A 13,728-nucleotide genomic window follows, 5' to 3' on the forward strand; every position below is an offset into this window, starting at 1 on the left:
TTGGGGGCCAGCAACCCCAGTCCGAGAGGTGAATCCCGCCCACTGCCTGTTTTTATGTAGCTCAAGGGCTAAGGATGGTTTTCTGTTTGGTTTTGGTTTTGGTTTTTATTTTTGTTTTGTGTTGTGGTGGTTAATCCTCACCCAAGGATATTTTTTCCATTGATTTTTAGAGAGAGTGGAAGGGAGGGAGTGGGAGAGAGAGAAACATCAACGTCAGAGAGACCCACGATCTCCGGCCAGGGCCAGGGATTGAACCTGTGACCCTTGGGTGCCCCGGCCAACGCTCTAACCACTGAGCGCACTGGTCAGGGCGATTTGGGGTTTTTAACCGTTGGAAAACCAAGAGGTATAATATTTTGTGACACTTGAACATTATATGGCATTCTAATTTTAGTGTCCAGAGAATTTTATTGGAACACTGCCACGCCCATTTGTCTTGAGAGTGGCTTTCTGCCGTAAAGGCAGAGCTGAGGGGCCCGGACGCCTAAAATATTTCCTCTTTGTCCTTTGCAGACAAAGGCTGCTGACCCCAGTCTGGACTGTGAGCACCGTGGGGTGGGTCTTCTTTTATTCTCCTTTGGATCCCAAGTGCCTCCGGCAGTGTCTGGCACACAGTAGGTGCTCCGTAAGTCTGGCTGAAGGGGTGGAGGGAAGTGTCGGTGGTGGAGCATGGTGCTTCAGCCTCCTAGGGAAAGGGAGGCCCCGCTCCGTCTGGCAGACACCACCACCGGTGGGGGCCCGAAGGAGGGCCCGCGTCTCCCCGAGCCCTGGGCGAGGCGGGGGACGTGGGGGCAGCGCTGTTTGTCCCTGGAGTGGACAATGCAGAGGGTGGCAAGGCCTGGATTTGGCAATAGGGTGGACACCAGGTCTCTGAAAAGGTGGTATGGCCTTAGTCACAGAGGCTCCCCTCAGTGACCTCTGCACGCGCAGCCCTGCCTGCCCTGGGGTCCCGCAGCTGCGTGGGCTGAGCTTTAGTGCCCTCTGGTGGCTCCCCTAAGGCCTGCGCTGCGGGAGCCTCTCTGGCTTTCCTCTGGGAGGGACCCTGGCCTGGCCTCCTAGGCCGTCCCTCCTAGGCCATCAACAGATCCAAGGCTCGCCAGCCCGAGCTCGCTGTTCCTTCTGGCTCCCCTCTGGCCCTCCCTCTGAGGCAGCCAGTGTCACGGATGCCTTCCCACCCAGCTGGACGCCCCTCCTCTGGTCAGGCCAGGCAGGCCCCGGGTTCCTGGGCACCCCCAGGCTGCCAGACGATGGCCACCTGTCTCCTCCAGTGTGCACCCCTCCCTGACAGAGGGTGGGAAAATCACCTTGGTCCCCAGGGCCCAGGGGCCCGCCTAGCGGGAAGGGCAGGGGGCAGCCTCACACACTCCCTTGTTTTCCACGCATCTGGAAAGTCCCGTCTGAGTTAGCACTCCTCCGTGCGCGAGGAAAAGACCTGCTCGAAGTTCTGCGGTGGGGGCGGGAATTTGTCTCTAACCAGCGTGCTACGCCACCTAGCAGTGACCATGTGCTCGTCACCACGTACACACTGCACCACTAGCAGCTGCTCGCCTGCCTCTGCCAAGCGACTGTGAGCCGGGGAAGGCAAGGGCAAGGGCGACCTGCCTCAGGGACCTCAGCCTCCCGCCGGCGCCTACCTGAGTGGATGGGTGGTCGAGTGAATGGGTAGGTGAGTGGGCGGGTGTCCAGTGGCAGAATTGAGCTTTGGAGAACTCTGGGTCCCCAGCCAGGGTCATGCTCACTCCCACCAGTCATTCTTATTCCATCTCACCAGTCCTATTTCCACATATAGCCTTTCCACCATCTCCCTCTGTCTGTGCCCTCTGCCCCCCACCCGCTCTCACCTCTCCAGCACCCCAGGCTTTCTCGTGCTGAGCCCACTCCGGCTTCAGGGCCTCTGGGGCAGCTGGTACTGAAACCTGGAACACTGTTCTTCTGGAGCTTCTCAGAGATGGCACCCTCTCCTCCAGCCACCCCTTCAAAGGGGCCCCTTCTCCAGACACCCCAGCTGTCACTGTCTAGCCCATCCCTCTTACTTTTTCATGCATATATTTTTAAATATATTTTTATTGATTTCTGAGAGGAAGGGAGAGATAGAAACATCAATGATGAGAATCATTGATCGGCTGCCTCCTGCACGCCCCCTACTGGGAATTGAGCCCGCAACCTGGGCATGTGCCCTTGACAGAGTCGAACCCGGACCCTTTAGTCTGCAGGCTGATGCTCCATCCACTGAGCCAAACCAGCCAGGGCCGTGCATATATTATTGACACGAATGCTCCCTTGCCTACTTGTTCCTGTGTCTCCCCCACAAGAACGCAGCACAGGGCCAGGACCCTGGTCTTCGCTCCCTCCATCCCCAGCGCTTAGTGGGTGTTCGACTCACGCTGGGGGAATGACACCTACTGCCCGCTATCGGTGGGCACTGCGTGTGCAGGCTTCATCCTGCGATGTCAGATAGGCAGTCCGGGTCTGGGGCAAAACTCCAGGGAGAAGGGCCAGCGCCGAGTGCCTCTTCCAGCTGTGTGCTGGGCAGCTCCCTCCCCTCTCTGAGCTGGCGTTTCATCAGGAAGACCATCTCCACCTCACACAGGGGTTGTGAGGTTTGGGAGGGGGATGAGAGTGCAAGCGTTTGAAATGAGAAGACACAAGGCAAATGCACAAGACTGTGAGCTGAATTTATTGTAGCGCCTGTCAGGGACCCCAGGACACGATGCCGGGGGCATGCCCACCCCTGCTCACTTGGCAGCGACTCCCAGCACCCCTGAATGGCAGGGCACAGGGGCCAAAGCTGGTCCCACACCTTCTGTTTGGCTCACAGGTTAATTTTTTTTCTCATTAGTTGCCAAGAACTTAAAAACCAAAATATTTTTCATAAAAATCTGGACTTCTGGCTTCTCCAGATTACTAACACTAGACCTGCTTTCTCACTTTACAGCAATTAGCTGCAACTTCATGACAGCCACCGACTCGAGATGGGGATCTGCTTTGCCATAGGCCCCACCACACCCTACTGTCTCTCGGGCCAGTTGCCATTATCACCTTGATTGTACAAATACAGATGTGGGCAGAAGTAGGTTTACAGTTGTTCTTATGGAAAATAATACAATTAATAAATAATATAAAAATAAGCTTTCGCACTCACAGCTGTAAACCTACTTTTGCCCACCCCTGTATGTATTTCTCTTGTCACAAAGCGATGTTTCTCTGTGTCCCGTCTTCAGTAACAATGGGGAAGTCAAGCTAAGGCCTCACTACCCAAAGGCCTAACTTCATTCTCCTATGATATGACCTACCTGGCCCTCAGGCCAGCTGAGTCTGACGTCTGGGAACTAGCCACAAAGACCAGGCAGCCCAGGGCGGGTATGGCAGTCACTCCACACACCCCTTCATGAGGTGATAAGAGGCAGAACTGAGAACAGCCAGACTTTCCCAGTTTGCTCCTTTTGAGGTTTTCCAGTTCCCTGAACCCCCAGAGCACTAGTGAGCAGGGTGGACTCCCCAGGCACTTGACTGTACTGGGTGAGGTTGCCAGAGGAAAGCCAGATGCAGAGAATGCTGTACTGGTGCGCCCTCTGGTGGCCATAAGGCAGCTCTACAGGCCACCAGGAAGATTTTGAACTTTATTCCAGACAGTGTGCCCAGGAGTCCCCCATCTGGGCTCCCCACCCCCAGCTCTGGGCTTCCAGCTACTTCCTGCCCAACACCTTCCTGATCTCCATCCACCCCTCAACAGCCTTCCTGGGCCCACTGGCACCCATTTCAGTCCCCAGCAGGGTCAGCCCCCCTTCCCTGGCCTCTTCAAGGCAGAGTCCGGAACTCCAAGCTTCACATCCCTGCGCTTCCCTCCAGGCTTGGCCACAGCAGTGTTGGCAGGGAATAGCCCTACACAGGTGGGGAAGGCAGCTCCCAGCCTACAGGGTCCGCAGGGCAGAGCCGAGTGAGCGGAATGGGTCCAGCAGGGCTTCAGAGAATGGGGCGTCTTGCCCCAGGAGACGCTGCCACTAAAGAGCTGTTGCAGCCAGATGGCCTTGTTCCTGAGAAGCCCGGGGTCTGTGAAACATACTTTTATGTGAAATATACCAAGTTTTAAAATTCAGCTCAAGTGTATACACGACCCACGCCGAAGAAAACAGGGCAGGGTGGGTCTGGGCCAGGGCTCTGCAGCGGACAGAACCAGATTGGGGGCGGGGGGGTGGTAAGCCAGTGGTTTTCAAGGTTTTGTTTATTTAAGTAGTTTGCAGCCATCATCATGTTTGATCCTGAGAGGCAAGCAAGGGAGAGGAGATTCTTGGACTCACTTTAGAGTCTGAGACGTTGAGGCTGAAGTGGGATCCCGGACGGGTCAAGGTCACAGCCAACAGAGAAGAGAGCTCGAGCTGCGTGGGGCCGTAGCTCAGGCAACAGCAGGCCCCGGCGCCCGCCCCACGCCACCATGCAGAGAGGTGTGTCCCAGCCGGCGCCCTTCCTCGTCCCCCGGGGAGCCTGCCATGCAACAACACAGAGGCAGCAGCTCCCCGTGCACACCCACACTGACACACACCCCCTCCATGCACACAAGTCCAGAACAGGCAGAGTCATGCGGCTTCTCTGGGGGCACACAGCACGCCCACACACGAGCCCCAGGTGGAGCTCAGGTCCAAGCAGAAGTGCCTCCTGCCGCTGGGCCCATCACGGCACGGTGGCAGGTCCCTGGGTAGGCCAGGCGGGTAGCCGTGGCCAGCGTGGCAGCCTCACCAGTTGGCCTTCACTGCCTGGATGTCACTCACGAGGTTCTGTGCCAGGCAGATGCCAAAGATCTGTTCAGAGGGAGAGTGGGTGAGGGACAGGCCGTCGGCGGGGCGGGGCGGGGCGGGGGGGGGGGGCCTGGGGTAAAGGAGTGGGGGCATGCCTGTACCTGCAGGAGGGCGATGCCCACGAAGACCCCGGCCACGATGATCAGGTTGTCCTGCAGCCACTTCTCAAACTGGCCCACACAGCCTTTCGTGTGGATGGAGCCCTGCTGCTCCAGCTCCTGGGGGCACACAGGTGTGGGCTCAGTCCCCACCCCCACGGGCCTCAGGCCTCCACGCCTGCTGCCTGGAGCTCTGCCACAGGCCTTGGCGTGGCTGGCTCCTCTCATCATTGGGGTCTCAGCACAGACACCCACTCTTCTGACTGCCCAGCCCCATTCCAATCACCTTATTTTATTTTCTCCCAAGCGCTCAGCTGAAATTGTCACATTACTGTTCACATTTCTGTATCAGTGAGCTAGCTTCCTGTCTCTCCCTCCCCTGCAGCAGGAGCTCCGTGAGAGCCGGACTCCATCTGTCTCAGGAGCATGCGTCCCGTGTCCAGGGCAAAACTCGGCGCCAGTGGGCGCTCAGATTGGAATGAGCAAATGCACCTGTGCCCGTGCCCACGGGTCTACTGCCCCCATGTTTGGGGGCACCAAGGCCTGGGTGGTTCTTAGGACTCAGCTCCCCTCCCCACAGATCCCTGAGGCCCTTCAGAGGAGCTTATGGGTGCCCCTTCCCATGCCAGTGCCCCAGCCCGGTCCCAGCCCATCTCACCAGTTTGAGCCGGACGTCGTAGCCACACTGGGTGTTGAGAACATCTTCCTGAGGAGAAACAGGCCAATGAGCCACCTGTGAGGGGGCACCCCAGGGCCCATGGCACCCAGCACTGCAACGGTTCTTGCTTCCAGGGGAAGCAGATGGATGTGGATTCGGCCGCATCCAGAGGCTCGCTGAGGCCCGTGCGCCTCTGCCCGACGCCAGGACGCACAGCTGCACCTGCCAGCTTGGGCTCTCTCCTGCTTAGGCATCCTGCCTGCTCGTGTTTTACAAGAATGGGGAGAATCCTGGCCCTCAGTGTCCCAGGTGAACAGAGATGTCCCTGTGAGAAGTTTCTGCTCTGAAGATAGCCTTAAAGGGATCAGAACCCCCATCCCTGCCACCTCAGTATGGTGGCCCAGGGGTATGGTGGCTGGTGCAGCCTGGGGGGGGCTCTGTCACACCCATGACTGAGGGAGTAACCCAGCCCCAGTCCCCAGACAACCTGGGCTGCATTTAACTGGAAGCACAGGGTGCCTGGAGCTGGGTGGGGCAGGCCGTGCCCAGGGGCCTGCAACTGCCATCTCACTAGAATCAGGGACAGGTTTTGCTCAAGAGGCACAGCCCACTCCAGCAGGCCTCCGTGCTGCCCACGGACACAAGCTCCCGGCCTGGTAGGGGGAGCCCACATGAAATGACCTCCTCCCCACATCCACAGCACCCAGGGCGGGGCCGAGCTAGCCCTGTGTGGGTTTTTCCCAGGCTGGGCCTGCACTCAGCAATGCCCGCCGCCCCACCCCTCATCAGGGCCCACTCACCGCAGGGTCCCTGACGCAGCAGGAGAAGGGCACCCCGCAGCGCTCCCGGCTCGGGTTCAAGTCAGTGCAGTTGAAATAGATATTGAGGTTCCAGTCGTTGGGCCCTCGGGCTCCACAGCAAGACCACTAGAGGGGGAAGAGAGGGGGAAAGACCCAGGTAAGCCAGACCCACCCTGTTTGGGGGCAGACCCAGGCTGCAGAGAGACAGGGCGAGGCTGGGAAGGAGTGTAGAGGCAGCCAGGCAGGTGGGCACCTCCCCGCCGCCCTCCCCGCAGACAGGCCAGGGTCATCAGAGCAGCTCTGGGCTCCTGCTCACGTTGGTGAGAGCAGGGACTAGTGGGAGCCTGTCCCCCTAACCCAAGAGAGGCTGAAAAAGGAAGGGAGCACGGCTGGAGTGGCTCCATTGGTTGAGCGTCGTGTTTTACACCGAAAGGTGGCCGGTTCATTTCCTGTTCAGGGCACACACCTGCGTTTCGGTTCAATCCCCAGTCAGGGCACATACGGAAAGCAACCAATAGATGTTTCTCTCTCTCTCTCTCTCTCTCTCTCTCTCTCTCTCTCTCTCTCTCTCTCTCCTCTCTCTCTCTCTCTCTCTCTTCCTCCATGTCCTCAGATGAGTGAGGATTTAAAAAAACAAAACAGCTGAAACCGGTTTGGCTCAGTGGATAGAGCGTCAGCCTGCGGGCTGAAAGGTCCCAGGTTCGATTCCGGTCAAGGGCATGTACCTTTGTTGCGGGCACATCCCCAGTAGGGGTTGTGCAGGAGGCAGCTGATCGATGTTTCTCTCTCATCGATGTTTCTAACTCTCTCTTCCTCTCTGTGAAAAATCAATAAAATGTATTTTTTTTTTAAACTTAAAAAAAAAAAAAACAGGAAGGGATGGGGCAAGGATGTTGGCCCAAGAACTGAGACTTCCTGCAGGACACCCCGAGAATGGGTGCTGGGCCAAGCCCTGTGGGGAGAGGCTCCACTAAATATGTCTATGCCAGGTCCCCCCATACTCGCCCAGAGATTCTCCTTCTACAAGGGCAGGAGGGCAATCCTGCCACACCCATAACCCTCCTGTTGCACTTCATAAATGCTGCCGCCAGCACCCTATCCCCTCTCCCCTACCCAGAACGTCGTGGGCTGCCTCCCTAGGTGAGTCAATGGCAAGTGTGGGCACAGCCTGCCTCCGCCTGCCCCCTCTCCTTCTGCCTAGCACCTGCTGCTCCTGCTGGGGAACACGCACCGCTCTCGCCACATCCCTGACCCCTCTCTTCCTCCAAGGTCTCCCCCCCAGAGGTCTTCCCCTCTCCACCCTTCCCCATTTCAACCCTTACCACAATTTATAATTTTATACGCACACACACACACACACACACACACACACACACACATTTGTTTGTTTGCTTTGCTTATTCATCCTCCATCTCTCCACCCAGACTGCCATCCCCAAGGACAGGTCCCCACTTTTTTCACCCCAGATCCCCAGCACCCAGCCCAGGGCCTGGCACACATCATGTCCAGGGCATGATAAGTCCACGCTGAATGAACAAACAAACCACATCCTAACCGCCTGGCTACCTGTCTGCCTCGCCCTGGGTTGAGAGCGCCTCAAAGCAGACACCAGCTCTGGTTCATCTCTGATCCCGGAGCAGACTATGTGCACAGCACCGAACGAGTATGACTGTGTAAGTGGGTGTGGCTGGGTATCACTGTGAGTGGGCGGGAACTTGTAGGTGTGAGGTGTCTAGGATTTCGTGAACTGTTCACTCACTACTTTTTCACAGGGGTAGGTGTGCAAGCTCGAGGGCAGGGCTTCTGTGTAGAGTCTCAAACTCTAATATGTTCAGAGGCCAAAGAAGTAATATAAATGAGAGAAGAGGACCGACAGGCATAATGAAATACAGGGTGTCGGGGACAGTGGCAAACAGAGAGCCCCCGTATCAGCAAAGGGGTGGCAACAATGTAGCCCCAGCCGATACTGTGGGCCCAGGGTTTCCTAGAAGGGGAATCTATATTTTTATTCCTGCTTTAAGCGTGGTATAAGCCTAGCCTTTGGAGCCTCTGGCCTCTATTCTCCAACCCTGTTTCCCTGCAGGACCAGGCACATGGGGACGCACAAGGGATCACCAAGGGCTGGCTTCCTCTCAGAAAGGAGAACTAACTCCTGGATCTCTGCCTGGGGCCTGCCTGGCCTGGGGGGGCGAGGGGATGGTCCCAGCACACAGGGAACTTGCTCCCACTCATCTGTGCAGCAGGTGCCTCCTGCCGGTGGCGGGCCAGTGCTGGACGCTGGACTCACGTATTCCTGAGCAAAGTCAATGAGGTTCTGGAGGTCAATGTCGTCCCGATAGGCCTTGACGTTGTTGTTGATGAAGAGGTTGAGCTGGTCTCGTATCCAGTCCTTGAAGACGAAGACCAGGATCCCTGTCGCGAGCTCCAGGAAGAAGATGAGGCCAAGGAACACTGAAAACTGGGGGTGGGCACATACAGATGGTGGGGGTCGGAGACGCAGGCCTGGTGGGTGCCACGGGATCCAAGACAGCCCAGAGTCCCCACCTTCTATCATGCTTGTGTTGTTTTATGATGTGATGACAGTGCTGGCCTTACCTACCAATCCATTCCGCTTCCTCCCGTAACCACCTGTTTTGTTTTGTTTTGTTTTTTTTGTTTTGTTTTTGGGAAACCACCCTTCACACAAACCTTCAGTTTCTGTGGCTCGACTGCAGAAACTGTGGCTCACTTTTCCAGATAGAGGACTGCGCATGTGCCAACAGCTCACCAATCAGAGCGCTACCTCCCCGAGGCCACAGGGATTGGTCCAGACACAGCCAATCAGAATCAAGGAGATGCAATTAAAGGACTTGACAGAATGGTTGAGAAGAGCCTCTGCCTCCAGTAGGAGTTCCTGGAGGGCAGTGAGGGCAGCGAGAAGCCAGTACCCACAAATCCTGGGCATCCTTCAACCCCATGGGGAATGGAGCTAACCGAGAGGGACAGAGCCAAGAAACAGAGGCCAGGCCAAGTGACACTGTGGTGGTCCCTGGACCCCAATGTGCCAGCAGCCAGCACACCCCCGGGCTTCTCTTAGTGAGCCAATAAATACCACTAGTTTTCAGTAATTTACAACAGAAAGGATCCTATATATAGATAGATAATACGAATCTGATATTTATTGTTATAACATAATAAAACTACCCATTATTAAGCACAAAAATATGTGTAAGAAGTGGGTGGGAGAAAGTTGGGGTCCCCAGTGGATCTAGGTGTGGGGCACTCACAAACTTGAGCAGGAAGGTGTTCTCCCGGAGGGCCCCAATGCAGCCAGCAAAACCCAGCACCGACATGATGCCTCCAACCACTACGAACAGCCACACGGGGTCAAGGCCTCCCAGATCTGTCAGCGCCGAGATGTTGGAGAGAACGCCCTGTGTCGGGGGAGCAGAGACAGGTTGGGATACTGATCCTCCCATCATTCTGACCTGCAGCCGCCCCACGCCCTACCCCGCCTCCTCACCTTCTCACCCCAGGCCCAGAGGCCAATGGCCAGGAACAGGGCTCCCAGCACCTGCAAGAGCAGAAGCAAAGAGCTGAGAGCTGGGCACCAGCATCCTGCTCCCCCAAACACAGCCTCTTCCCCCAGCACTCAGGGTCTCCAAGGGGTGAGAAAGGAAGAGGGCAAAGGGCTCTAAATGGGATCCAGGGTCCTTCACATCTTCCCAAGAACACATCTTAGTGCTTCTTCCCCACAGCACACAGCCTGGAAGATTAAACACGCCCAGCCTCAGAAAGGACAGCAGGGCCCCTTCCTGGAACTCAGAACGGGAACAGGGGGCCATCAGCAGCAGTGCCTGAGCCTCTGCTCCTGCCCCAGCCCATGCTGGGCTTCAGGGCTCCTGGCCTCTGCCCCTCCCAAGTCCAGCCCTCTGGCTGCCTTGCAACTCTGTGACCACCAGCCCACCACCTTTGCACCATTTCAACTTCTGTCTGCCAGAGGCCATTTTCTGCCAGGTTCTATTCTCAGAGCTCAAAGCCAAAGCCCCTGCATGACCAGGAATCCTGATGCAGAGCAGGACCCAGCTGAGGGGCCCCAGCCCAGGCCAGCGGCTGTATCCTGGAAAACAGGTGGCCACAGCTCTGCCAGGGCCTTCTAAACGCCACCAGCCATCCTGCCTCAATTCCTTACTGGGAAGAGACCTGGATGTCAGGGCCGCTGCCTGACCCTGAGCAGATACCCGACCATCCATCACCTCCAGCCCAAGCCCAGGGCCATGAGCCCACCCTGACCACCACTCCACCACCCCCACTCCTGCTTTCTCTTCAGGCTCCTTCCCCTCAGCACCTAGCTGGTCAACTCCACCTTTAATGCCTTCCCCTCTCTGACCCCAGGTTCCTCCCACTGCTGTACTCTGTCTTTAGAAATGTCTCTCCTTCCCTCCCCGACACTGGATCTGGGATGTGAAACCAAACATCACTTCTCCTGCCTCATCCCACCTGACCCACCCACAGCCTGTAGACAGGCTACCACCACCACTTTCTCCTTCCTGAACCCCTCAGTGTTAACTCCATGCCATTCTTCCACCTGCCCCTTCTCAACCTCCCTCCCGGCACCTCTGCTTCACCCACCCTCTGCACATGGCCATGCCCACCCCCCATCAGTTCCAACCTTAGCCTTCTGCTTCTTCCTCTTCGTGCTCACTTCCCACCCCTTCGTGACACTGCCATCTCTAGGATTGCGACCCAAGCCTCTCCCTAGCTCCGGACACGTACTGCAAATATTTCCATGTCCCAGGCTCTGTTCCAGATGCTGGGAACACCTCACTGAATAGGACAGACAGCTCTCGGCCCTCGTGGAGTTTAGACTCCAGTGGGGAAACCCACAGTGAGTGGACAAGGTCATTTCCGTTAAGCAGACCCTTTAAAGGAAATCCAACAGGACGACGCGGTGGGGAGTGATTGGGGGTGGTGGGGGCGAGCTTTAGTCAGGGAAAGTGGTGACATTTTCGCTGAGGTTTAAATGACAAAAGGTACAGAGAGGAGAAAAGAATCCCAGGGGGAGGGGCTGGCAAAGGACCTGAGGTTGGGTCCGCTGGGTTGTGCAAGGGACAAGCTGAAGGAAGCAGGGCCAGACTGCAGAGGGGCTGAAGGCCATGGGAAGGAACCTGGACTGCTTTCTGAGAGAAACCACTGGAGGATTATGAGCAGGGTAACACCAGGATTTGCTTTCCATTAAAACAAAACAAGAAATCTCTGGACCTGTTTCAGAGGCACGTCCCTTAGGCCTCCATGACCCAAACCTGAAACCTTCCCTTTACCCCTCCCCCAAGTGACCTGGTCCTGCCGATCCAGCCTTATCACTTCCCCTGGAGTTGTTCCCCCACCACCACGGCCACCCCAACTTTACCCCAGCCCTCCTCCCTAGTCTCCCCTCCTCCAACTCCTGTCCCTCACTCACCCTCCCCAAGGCAGCCAGACAGATCTGCCTCAAACGAACTATCACCGTCCACCACCAGCACTGAAGCCCTCACAGCTCCATACTGCCCTCAACATAAAACTCAAACTCTGCCCCAACCCCAGGACCCTGAACAAGCCTGGGTTTCTCTTGTCTGTCCCCGCCACCCCCACCCCACCCCTTGGCATTTGAGGGCTCCCTCTGCTCAAAGCTCTGCCTCACCTCCAGCCACCGTCCAGTAGGCTGTCACTGGGGCTCTGCACTTACTGGCTGTGTGTCTCTGGGTTCAATGACTTAACCTCTCTGTGCCTGTTACCTTATATGTAAAATGTAGATGATAATAAGAATACAGTAAGCTATAATTCATTTGACATGCCTAAGCCTGGGGGCAGGCTTCATTATCACCCCTCCCAGGCAGGGAAGCAGAGGCCCAGAGAGAAGGGACTTGCCCACAGTCTCACAGCTCGGCCTCCAGGGAGGTCTGCACATATCCCACACCCTGCGAGAGCTGACACTGCTGGAGCCAAGGACACCCACATGCGGGTGACTGCATGGATGCATGTGGGCAGAGGGCTGTGCCACTGAGTCCTGATGCACAAAACTGAGTGGGCCTGGCATTTTGACCAAGGCAGCAGAAGCTGACTGCAGAGGCGGCAAGCGGCCTTGGGGAGACGGGATGGGGGAGAAGGGAAAGATGACTTGGCAGGGCCCAGGGGCACAGATGTCACCCTGGGAGGGGCACCAGCAGCTCCCTTCTCAGGGCAGGGGCAGCCCCACCCTGGAGCCTCGGTTTGGTCAGCTCTGGAATGTAGAATTCTGGTCCCCAGGGCCAGCTCCCAGCCACTCAATAGGAAGATCCTCCCCAGGACTCTGACTATTGGCCCTTCCTCGGAAAACCTCCCAGTAAGGGGCAGGGGTGGAGGCTCTGACCCAGCCCACTCTGCCAGAGCTGAAGGCGAGGTACCAGGCCAGGTGCTGGGAGGGGGGTGGGGGGAGCGCCAAGGGGGCAGGAAAAGAGACCCTGCCCTTCCCTGCTCGGCAGACTCTTCCCTAAATCAGAGCTGGGGCTCAGCGTGCACCCCACACCCCAGGGTATGGAAGTGAGCTGGGCAGGAGGGAGGGCCACTCGGACCACGCTGTCCCTGGGGTCTTCAAGAAAACACTGCCCCTTCTCCGCCAGCCTTGAAGACTCCCGGTCCCCACACCGCTGGGACCCGCCCCCTGCAATCTGGGCTTCCCCGCAGTTCCCTCCGGTGCTCTCGGGGGTGGGCGGGCGGCTGGGAGTGGGGAGACCGTCCTAAGCCCTGCGGCGGGGAGTGGTCTCCCCTCAGTAGAAGACTGAACCCCCTCCCGTCACCCCCAGCGCAGGGCCCGACGCCCACCCCGCGCTCACCCAGAAGACAATGTTGAAGCCAAACAGGAAGTATTTCCCGCAGCAGCCGACCCCGGGTTCCTGGAAGTGCTGGTGCTTGCCGGGCATGGTGAGCGCCGCCGCCGGCCCGCCCACCGGAGCCGGGGACGGGCCCAGCCCTCCGCGGGCAGCCCAGGCTGGAGCCGCCCGGGGCCTAGCCCGGCGGCTGTGGCTTCATGGCCAAGGCCACCCCGAGCGCCCGTCGGGCCCCGCCCGCCCCGCAGGGACCGCCCCCGGCGCCGGGACCGCCCTGCTGGGAGTGCGCTGGGAACCCTCAGCCCCGCCTGGCTCCGCCCCCAGCCTGGCTCCGCCCCGCCCCCGTCCTCTCCGAGCCCCGCCTCAGCCTGGCCCCGCCTCCAGACACCTCCCCCTCTCCCCTCTCCCAGTCTCTCCTCTCCCCTCTCCCCCGGGCTGGGCTGCTCACGCCCTCAGCCGCGGAGAGCGCCCCGGCGCCCTTCAGTCCCCTCCTGAGATGTTCGATGATGGCAGCACAAACCGCGGGTCACCCCCACCCCGCAGGGCCAGTACCCG

General features: G+C 58.1%; 1 protein-coding gene across 2 annotated transcripts; it reads right to left on the reverse strand.

Annotated features, from left to right (window-relative positions):
* Window positions 1-4,204: 4,204 nt before the first annotated feature.
* TSPAN17 (tetraspanin 17) lies at window positions 4,205-13,449 on the reverse strand. Of its 2 annotated transcripts, XM_008142866.3 has the most exons (8): window positions 13,180-13,448; window positions 9,852-9,902; window positions 9,616-9,762; window positions 8,637-8,807; window positions 6,350-6,475; window positions 5,550-5,597; window positions 4,895-5,011; window positions 4,205-4,796 (listed from the first exon to the last, which is right to left on the reverse strand). In XM_008142866.3, exons 1-8 carry the CDS (start codon window positions 13,264-13,266, stop codon window positions 4,731-4,733), a joined length of 813 nt encoding a protein of 270 aa, XP_008141088.1. In that variant the 5' UTR covers window positions 13,267-13,448; the 3' UTR covers window positions 4,205-4,730. The 2 variants fall into 2 exon arrangements, with proteins under 2 accessions (XP_008141088.1, XP_028005275.1); XM_028149474.2 differs by lacking the exon at window positions 9,852-9,902 and having other exon boundaries at window positions 13,180-13,449.
* Between the last annotated feature and the right edge of the window lie 279 nt (window positions 13,450-13,728).

The sequence above is a fragment of the Eptesicus fuscus genome, chromosome 6, assembly GCF_027574615.1.
Source record: "Eptesicus fuscus isolate TK198812 chromosome 6, DD_ASM_mEF_20220401, whole genome shotgun sequence".
NCBI lineage: Eukaryota > Metazoa > Chordata > Mammalia > Chiroptera > Vespertilionidae > Eptesicus > Eptesicus fuscus.